General features: G+C 38.7%; 1 protein-coding gene across 1 annotated transcript; it reads right to left on the reverse strand.

The window, feature by feature from the left end:
• Positions 1-311: 311 nt before the first annotated feature.
• On the reverse strand, positions 312-4,841 carry LOC100892480 (neuropeptide Y receptor type 2). Its single transcript, XM_003725130.3, has one exon. The coding sequence runs from the start codon at positions 2,436-2,438 to the stop codon at positions 1,212-1,214; it is 1,227 nt and encodes a 408-aa protein (XP_003725178.2). The 5' UTR covers positions 2,439-4,841; the 3' UTR covers positions 312-1,211.
• Positions 4,842-10,665: the final 5,824 nt, after the last annotated feature.

Genomic DNA, 10,665 nt, shown 5'->3' on the forward strand with positions numbered 1-10,665 from the left:
TCTGCTCAACAATCTCTTACGTTTACAGTTCATTGGGAGTGTATTTAAACTGAACACGATCGAAACTACTTTCGAAATATCGAACCCAAGGCAATTTTGATATCCTTCAGCATTACCTTTTGAATGTGTGTGAACATGACAATCACGTATTACGTAATTTCGTACATAATTGCAATGGGAAAAACAATGGATATTAACATTGCCCTCGAGTCGATTTTTCAAAATTACTTGCGATCGTGTTTCTGTAATCACTCTTCTCATTGTTTGAATACAGGAAAGCGAAATGGAACCCCTTACATCAAGAGCAAAACAGGTTTGATGGTTGGTGAGCTTTAAAGCAATACCATATCAACTCTGTCATAACACAGGAATCTCAGAGATCGTGCAAGCGTATATAGCTTGCACAGATATCTTCCTTTTGGGCCAATTTTCTTGAGAAATAGGTGATGTACATGATAGTGTTGGAACAATGAAATGTAAATACTCTTTCTTCAGCAAGGCAATCGATTCTCTTTTAAAAAAAATAATAACAACACAAATTAGCAAAGAGAGGAAATTAATCTAGGAAAATGTACTGATACTCATGAAGTTCATTTAAACAAAATTACTTAGATAATTTCAAAACATGTTATGACAAAAAAAAGATCACATTTAACGATTTTACTGATGTTGCATGTTGCGTCTGCTCGTTGCTCAGCGATTTTTCTTTTGTCAAATTTCTTAGAGGGCAGGTGCGTGTTCTTTGTTGCCATTTTTCAGAGAAAGAGATAGAGTACTACGATTCGTCGTCATTGACCGTTGTCGACATTTCCAAGTTAACAGTTGTTAATTTTATTTTCACGAAGTGTCTCATGCCCGCTGAGTCCTGATTTACAGAATTTCCTCACGTTCAGTGTGCTGGAAGCCATCGCTATACAAGGACACATTATTGTGTCTCAATTTTGATCTTATCCGTTTCTCAGGTCCTATTCTGCGACACCAAGGAGGTGAGAAGGACACATCTGCATTCACATTTGCACTTCTGATTACGTGTACTGCATGAGGAAGAAAATAGTTTAGGAGACATCGTCACTTCTGTGACAAAGATCAACACTGTTTCAATGAAACGTTCGACATTTTTTTTTCTTATAGATTCGTCCACTGAAATCGTTCAGTCTTATTCATGTTCCAAGGGCTAGTCCTTTCCTAGCAGAAATAAGCAATGTGACGGGTTACATCGTCGTATCCTCTACAGCAAGTTTACGAGTGTTGAGTATTGGAGTAGCCCCTGATACGGTACTCTCTGCCGCGGTGGGCTGAAGGTACGTAGCTCCTGTGGGCCTTTCCTTACGTTTGATGTTTCCATTGATGTTTGATCCTGACACCGCCCCTGTCGTGCTCTTGTTAGATACCACTGACATAGCGTCCTCTAAACACGTGAGGAAAGGCAACAAGCGATGGAATTCCTTCCGGAAATTATCATTCAACCAGGCGTAAAGAATGGGATTCACGATGATGCTGCTCCCTGCGATTAATTGTGAGATCATCATCCATATGCATGGAACAGCTACTCCAAATTCATGGAGGAGAAGAAAGATATTGAATGGTGACCAGCACATTACAAATACAATGACTACTGCTGATAACATGCGATTCATTCGTTGCCGGCGATGATTCTCCCGAACCTCACTATCCCGGCCACGCATTCCCGGTCGCACGTTTCGACTCAACTTTACAGATATACACGTGTGGGCGATTGATACTAGTAACAAGGGATAAAAGAACTGGATAAGAAACATGGCAATGCTGTAGCGCTTTCGACCATGGCCTTTGGGCCAAGTTTCTTGGCATATTACAACTTTTTGCCCAAAATAGAAACTATAATCTTCCATATCGGTAAAGATTGGAATAGGTAAGGTAAGGCTTGTACTCATCAACCAAATGATAGCCAGCGCTATGTAACATCTTGTCTTGTTGATGGGCTTGAGGAGTGGATAGACCACGAGACAGAAGCGATCAACTGCGATGGCGGATAACGTGAGCGTCGACACGAAACTCATCACGGCGGGAACATAAGCTGAAACCTTGCACAGGAAGCCAGGCAGTACCCACACGAAGCTCAAATACGCCGTGATGTTCATAGGGAATCCTAAGACGGCATATATCAGGTCCGAAATGGCGAGATTGCAAATAAAAATATTGATGACGGTTCGCATCTTAGGACGCCGAATGACCACCAGACAAACGAGGACATTGCCGAAGATTCCAAGGATAATGATGATGATGGTAAGGAGGCCAATGACTCCCTTCACTGCGATTGGCGCTTCTGGTAAGTGACAGTTCATTGGCGCATACCCCGTCTCGTTATCAGAATCATTGAACGAGCCAGCCTCGAAGAAGCTGCTAGCTTCAGAAGAAGTTTCATAGTCAAGAGGCGGGGAGTATTTCGCCTCACTCATTTTGATACTTTTTCCCCAACTTGAAGTATTTCACAGTTTGTACCTTAACCACTCTAACTATGACCATAAAAAGGCGCCGTTAGACGTCGTCCCGGCTGCTGTACTTGTTTACGTGTCCATTAATGGGTGCATCTGCAATTTCAAAGTGATTAACAATTTCAAAGCAAACGTGCTGCTTAATTTCCTGCGTGCGTGCCCACTTCACCTTGAAAACATGTTAGCAGAAGCAGAAACAGTACAACCAGTCGTATCACCAGGCTGTCAAATCAACGTTGATAGTAGTACATGTCAGTCTGAGTTTTCAAGTTGTGTGTACATGATAATGTTTGGGAATTAAATCGGTGTAAGCGTCCGTGTAATACAAGCCGGTAAAAACTCCTAAATCAATATACCTTCGATTCCACGGTCGTGTAGTAATTAACACCCGTCTGCGCAGACGAGTGTAAATTTGAAAAACACTCCAAAAAATGATGCCTTATTTTTAAAAGTAGGTTAAAATTGTGTCATACTTGTCATCCTCGCTGAGAACGCTAAACATGTTTGTAGTTGCGTGGTCCTGTTTGCACGGATTTATTCCGACGAGGGATGAGTCGTAGCTTGAGATGCCTCTAAGAGGTTCTTGTCGATTAATTGTTGTCAGAATCAATCACTTTTCATCGCTCGCCATCATTCGGCGATCATGTTCTGTCGCAAGTAGTACATCTTACCCGTGCTAATTTTCCAGAGAACTTTCTCTGATCGATTTACTGAATTGCTCTAGATAACACGATACGGCAAAGAAGCATTTCTGCTGTTGAGAGGAGAGCAGATCGGATGTGATACAAAAGACAGTCTCTGGTGCATGGATTGACCGCTTTTTACAGGCGCTTGCCTGTTAATTTCGATTGAAGTGTCAGATTAAAGCATTGACAGGCCGGTCTCACGGCGCTTTCTCCAGTAATGGATTGCGCAAAGTTCACGACAGACAAGTGCCGAGTTTAAGGGAGTTGTGAACAAACCGGGTGATAAGTGTCTTTGAATCCCCTTGCAACCAAACACAATCGATTGAATGTCTGAAGATGTCTCTCCGCCCCCCCCTGTCCGTCAAATTAAGCAGGAAGCGAGATCCGGTGTTCAGATGTTATCTATGTTTTTATTATAATATACCATTCATACAAACATCGCAGTTGCGAAAGAAAATACACTCATTCAGGCCTCAAGCGTCAAAATGAATTGGCAAGCAAGCTGTAATGTCATCGTTGTTATCTTTTTTCCAACGCGTGTTGTGAATTAAATACCATTCAGAAATTCATGAGCACGTCTCGGTTGTTCTAGTCGGCTGGCCTGTAAGCCGCTGGGGCCCCGTGGTATCACCTCTTCTCGATGTCAGCAGGCTAAGCGACGTTAAATATCCGCTCTTGGTAATTGTCTTTTGGAGAATGAGGGCTTTTCCTCCTCTGAATTTTTTTACCTGAATTGGTTGCTGAAAAGGCAAGAGCTCTCAGAGTATTTAAAAATGATCAGAAATTCAATTGGAAGTAACGTTAACTCTCATCCAAACTGACATCGAATTTCTGTGTAGAGACGTGGAGCATTCTGTCCAGGTACGATAATAAATCAGTTTGTGCAGCAGTCACAACTATACACTCATAGGCCAATCTGTAGCTTGAAGTTTATGTTTCCTCAACAATCAAATGGACGGCTCCTATCGATAGTGACATCATCAAACTGCAAATGGACTAAAAATCTGCACAGATGCTGCGTGCAGTCCCGCCAGTCAATGTTCATTTAGTCCCAGCCATTCCGGTTGACACAAATTACCACTGACTCGTCTCCGGTTTGTATTTGTCAGGCGATAAATGTCATATGTAGTTAATCGGTGGTTTTACATGCATGGCTCATCTGCGGAGCGAATAGCTTTACTCCTTTCCTGTTGTAGTTTGTACTGACTTCTGCTGGCTGATAACAGGAAACAGAGTTTCTGATTTCCTTATCCACTATAAGTCTTTGAAAGAGAGGAATAAGTCACCTCTCTGTCAATGGATGGGACAACGATGAACGACCCTTCCACAAAGAAAGAAAATCGGAGAGCAAGCAATCGACTCGAAGTACGGCAAAAGCAATGTTTGTCAATCCATTCACTCTTGGATGTGCAATCTGTCACGATCTGCATCATTCTGCAATGCAATCATATAATGAGTGTCTTGTCTGATGGCGAGTTCTTATATTGTCCACCTTGCTACTTTAAGACCAGTGTTTAAAACTACTCATCGCCAAATGCCCACCCCACGCCACGGCGCACTCGGAGGAATAGTTCAACATCCACGGTAGACGAACACAACGCAGAGTGTGTTTGGTGTTGAATTGCTTGCTCGTCCGTGTATTGGCTCGATTGTGTGTGCGTATAACAGCTGGTGCACGTATCCTCAGACCGCGTGACCACAAACGCGCGATCCCATTCGTTAACAACGAAACTTGGTCCCGCCCACATACTAACGGATGTACAAAAAAACACCACGAATGAGACTGGCTGCAGCCTATAAATCAAACACACGGTTTCATGTGCTGAAAACTTTACGCAGAGCTAACCGCGAGTGTATAATGTTGTGTCGGTGATACCATGTGATTAATGACTTGATAAACTCAATTCAAATCCGGCTATGTTACACTGTAGCCGAAGCTGAGTCAAGAAAAGGCCACATCAATTGTAATCACCACTTCTTTTCCTTCAACTTCTTATTGAAACTAGCACAAAATAAAAAAATTAATAATAACATGAATGAAACATAAAAGGACAGTAATGAAAATACAATCCTCAAGAGCAGCGCGTCGCTAGGGGTGGTCGGCATGAAATGTGTCAATTTCTCTCGGAAAATGTGAAAAAACAGAAGTAGGCTTTCCCCCTTTTTAATATGTTTTTGTTAAAGGTTATGTTCGTTTGGAAATGTTCGGCTGAATAGTTGGTCAATGTTATCCGACATCCCGATTCGCAGGGTTTTCGTGCCCGGTCAAAAGTACTGATCATATATGTATACCAGGACAGATGAGAAAACAATGACTATTGAAGTGATTTCGAATGTGATGTTTTTTTGTTTTTTTTTTCTCGTTTGAATGTCTAGGCTACATGAACTTAAAGATTGGCAAGGTCAATCGTGTAGCACATATGTATTGATGTATACTGTGAGACTCCACAAACATATGGCATAACAGTTATGGTCCAACCCTATTAGGTGTTACTTGATATATGTCGGCATTTGAAGCGCCATCCTTTTCACATGTTTCAAGGGACTTTCTTTCTCTTTATAATGCTCTTCCACAATAACATAAACACAAGAATGAAAAGCTCACAAATGATTTTTCACCTTTCACATAACTCAACCTTTTTTTAGACTTTGACCTATGAATTTATTTCATTTGATATGAATAGGGTTTACGAACATAAAAAAGACTGGTCTATTTTAAGTTTTATGTCATTTGAAATTGAATGGGTTGATTTATCTTTGCTGCCGTTTACATACCTCCCTTTGAAAACTGCTTAACAGAAAGCAGTTGCCACTGAAAAGCCGCTTTGAAGTAATAAAATGATAAAATGGGACTAAATAGTTTATTTGGATTACTCTCATTTTCACACAAAAATGAATGATATGGATTTGAATGATTTTAGCGAGTACATGTATGAGTGAAGGCTTTGTTGAATGAAAAGGTGTTCCATTACTTCTGGTAAAAAATTTGTTCAAGATTACCCTCACTAGCTAGTACACAGTGGCATAGCATGGGCCAAGTCTTGGAGAGGAGGGGGTAGGCACTGGCATCATTAGGTGAGCACTTGTTCTGCTCGATGGATAAAAGGTGCTGCAAATTCAACAAGGCTATCTATTGTAGAGATCGGGAGGGGCTGCTATATACTGTATATCAGTTTTTTTTCTCCTCGCCTTTCTTCTCCTTCTCTGTCTGTCTCTCTCCCTTCCTCCCTCCCTTTCTTTCTTGCTTTTCGCTTGAGGAAAACTCGCGGGTGCCCCCTCACCCACCCCCTTTAACATTGTCACTTCCCGTAGGTGAAGACGCAAGGGGTCGCCACAGGGTAAGCTTTTGGGTGAAACACCGCAACACCCTAGCCTACAGGTTCTTCGGTGAATAACCTTTAGTACATTGTCCATTAGGTTGGTTCACTGGCCCGAATTCACAAAGGAGGTTTGTCAACAAACCAAGGTTTGTCGACAAACCTCCTTTTGTTTCGCCAAACCTCCTTTTGTTCTTTACAAACCAGATTTGTAAAAAACGCGTAAAAACGCGTCATATGACGTACGAAAACCAAGGTTTGTCGACAAACCTCCTTTGTGAATTCGGGCCACTATGTGCGTTACTTCCGTTCTCATAATATCAATTGCATATATTATCGGAGGAAACACTTTCGTATCTCCTCCGTAAGCTCTTCAAATTGTTTTCTTGAAACTGAATGGGTGAAATCGTTTGAGACCCTGTCTAAGCGCGTACACATAATACAGTTTATACTCATTTCGGATGGACCGAATTCTTCGTGATAAAAGAAGTGTCTGCTCGAAAGAGGGCGCTATTGTACATTGCTGTTCGGTCAGTTTTGGTCTTCATGTCTAGGTGACAAGTATTTAGTTTGATAATTTGGTTTTCAAATTACTTTTAAATGATAACATTCTTGAAACAAATTGCACTTAACCGATTTTTAGTAAAGTATAATATTAACCAGTAACGCTAAATTAAGCTCGCATGCTGTTTTGGAGGGGGGGGGGGGGAACGGGCGAGGTGATTCGTACAATGACCACGGACATTTGTTTAGAAATATTGATCTTATTTTTGTTTCTAACATGTGCTTGTTTACATGTTTTACGGCGTTTATGTCTTCTTTGCATCAGTGCCATCATGGTGACAGCTTGTTTGGTTGATGAAAACCCTAAAGTTGAATAATAGTCAATTTTTTTAAATTTTAATTTACCGTATAAATTGTATGAAGAATCAAATATTCCCGATTTTTTGTTATGAGCTCATATTGGGCAGAGGCGGAACTGAATTTTTTTTTTGGGGGGGGGGTGTTTAGCACCCCCCCCCCCCCCCAAAAAAAAAAAAAAAAAAATAAATAAATAAATCAATAAATAAATAAATAAATAAAATAAATAAAAAATATAAAAAATAAAAAATAAAAAAATAAAAAATATTTAAAAAAATATTAAAAAATGTTTTCACACACACATACACACACAACAACAACAATCTGAAATTTTAAAAAAATTGAAGATACGGGGCTGATTTTTTTTTATTATAAGGAAACGAGAAAGAAAGAAAGAAAAGAGGGTCTAATTCCCCATAACCCCCCTTTTGGATCCGTCTATATTGAGCATCGAACCTATTTGATTATTCTGTTCTATTTTTCTTCAGCATAAGAGGCAGGCAAAATCTCGTAGAGATATAAAATTTGAGATTTAGCATTAACTGGCCAGGCTTGTTTGGGAATCTATTTACGTTGTCCGATTTTATTCATGTATGAGAGGAAATAATCTTCTGGGGCTCAAAAAGCAAATGGTAGAGAAGGCTTCTTTCTTCAGGTTTTGTATCGAATAGTTGCTTGAATGAGTTGTATTTTCTCGGGATGTATCTGCATGCAAATTGTTTAAGACCCCCCCCCCCCCCAAATCCTACAATGGGTATAATGGCATAGAATTTAGACACCTTGATAGCATAACATCGAGACTGCGTTTTATCTCAAATTCATATAATTAGCAGTAAGGGTTATAGTTTACCGTAATTGACCTTTTTGACTGTTTTTCTGATTTCTTCAAAAATCCCGTTAGCTGTTGGATTAGGTTAATATTGACATAAACTGTATGTTAACTACAACGTTTTCGATATCCCAAATTTATGTAGAAAGCAAATGCTTTTATGCTATTTCAACAAATCTTTTTGGGGGGTCCATCTCATGCATGGTAAGATTGCATTTTTTAATTTAAAGATTGCTCCGACTTTCATGAAATCAACTTCAGGGTTATTCCAAGCCCCTATAAAATTTAAAGTGGGACTGTATTACGTGTAGCTACTTGCACCCTATATAGCCAACAATGTCCAACCGGTACCCGTTGATCCCCCATGGTCCCCTTTTTCTTATGTTAATTGAGAGCTAATTTGTTGAGATAACTACATGTCAGTGACTACGCGGGGAGGTCTAATCCCTCCTGGCCAAACTAATGCAGATAGGCTTGAAATAAATCACGTTTGTGTTACGCAATATATCATCGCTATGTTCGCACATTCAACTTGACAGTCAAAGAATTGAAAGATAAACTTATCTATTATAATGGTAAATGGTTGAGTGGATATGCAAAAATAAGAACCGCAATACAAAATCGATGGAGGCGAATCATAAAATATGGCGAACAAGTTTATGATTTTAAATATTACAAACGTAAATCAATTATATACTCAAATTTGAATTTGAATAGTTTTGAATTATCAATACACTCTATTACTGTGAAAAAATATATACGGAACTCATCAAATTAAACCAAAAACCATCTAGGGCGGTAGACTTCTGGAACAAAACCTTACAGACAAATTGTTCTATTAAGTGGGAATCTTTATGGTTATTGAAATTGAAATATGCTCATAATAATTATTTGATACATTTCAGCTATAAATTTATGTATAATATTTTACCAACGCCTGTTAATTTATTAAAATAGAAAATCAAAGAAAATAATTTGTGTTATAACTGTAACAAACCTCGTACTATTATACATGTATTTTTTAATGCGAAAATATTTACCCATTTTGTAACGTTATTGAAATATTATTATGTAACTCCTTCTGTACAAATTTCAAGTTCTCACCCATTTGTGTTGTATATGATTTTTATGACGCAAAGGAAAATATTACAGACATCGATTTAATACTTCATTATGCTTTATTTGCAATCTATAAAGCGAGTGTTGTAAATCAATTTAATAAAAATGTAGTAACGAGAATAACAGGCAAATATTTTTTTGTTTATGTTGAAATACAAACTAGAAGTAGAGGAAAATAAAACTAAAACAACAGATTTGAATATCACTAAGTGGAGGAAGACAATTACTGATTTACAATCTGCTATCAAGTAAATATAGATATATAATTTGATTTGATCTCATTTAAACATGTGATTAAGTGCTTAGTTTTGAATATTTATGTACGATGTTATCCGTGATTTTATCTGAATAAAGTTTTATTTCAACAACAACAACAAAACTAAATTCTTAAGAAAATCATGTGAATAGAATAAAAAATGATATGAAAACTTGAAGAAAAAGAAGGGGAAAAAAAACTTGCCTTAGGGTTATTTGCAATTGAGCTTTTTGTTTTCTTTTTTATGATATCCATAAACATCACTTGTCGGAAGAAAAGGATATTTTCTTCTTACACGTATCATCTAATTGGCAGCTCATCCATTCCATGATGTCATCCCATTTCTCTTTTTGAGGTCACAAGCCGTAGAAAATACATCTCTCTTGTGAATAATGCCACAGGCTCAAGGTCTTTATGTCTCGTTTTTTTAAGTCCCAGATGTCACCTGAAGCAATCGTTTTTTATATTTTTTTAACGATCAATGTCATTTCAAGGGTTTTTGCTTCAAAATAAGAGATCAGTAAGAGAATTGATGTAATACGCTCTTCCTTTCTCTTGAACGATAGGGATTCCTTTTTTCCCAACCCCTTCCAAAATTGGCGCAAATATTCCATGTTGTAGTTTTTCTACCCGGCGTCCGCCTGGAACCGAACAATCGCAATGCGCTAGCTGCTTACATTGACCACGTTTTTCCTCGAGAAGGGGGAAAGGTGATCTTCTTGTTTTAAAAACAAATTTAAGACTGGGGAGAGACGGAAGGTAAAGGCGAAGAAGCTAAGGGATCAAAGACGGATCTGCAAGTCGCCCAAAAGGTAATTCCTTTCCCGCAGCATGCATGCTCAAGGGGATACAGTCAACAACTAAACATGAACATCAAATTCAAATTCAATTGATCTTGTGAAGAAAAAAAATCTATGACTAAGCACAAATTTTTTTTCGCACTAGTATTATGGACAGCTGATAAGGAACTATCAACAGAAATATTCCTCTGGGTGGAAAAGCGGGACAGATTAGCCCGATGAGACAGAGAATTGCTATTCTTTATACCCGCAGAAATAGTTAGAAGAGGTAAGAGTTTGTTGACGCCACTAAAAATCTATGAGAACAAATTTGCACATTTTAA

Source organism: Strongylocentrotus purpuratus, unplaced genomic scaffold (genome assembly GCF_000002235.5).
Source record: "Strongylocentrotus purpuratus isolate Spur 01 unplaced genomic scaffold, Spur_5.0 spur5_scaffold_15, whole genome shotgun sequence".
Classification (NCBI taxonomy): Eukaryota; Metazoa; Echinodermata; class Echinoidea; order Camarodonta; family Strongylocentrotidae; genus Strongylocentrotus; species Strongylocentrotus purpuratus.

Excerpts from the sequence above, each read along its gene's own strand:
- LOC100892480 (XM_003725130.3), bottom strand. The coding sequence starts at position 2,438 with ATGAGTGAGGCGAAATACTCCCCGCCTCTTGACTATGAAACTTCTTCT.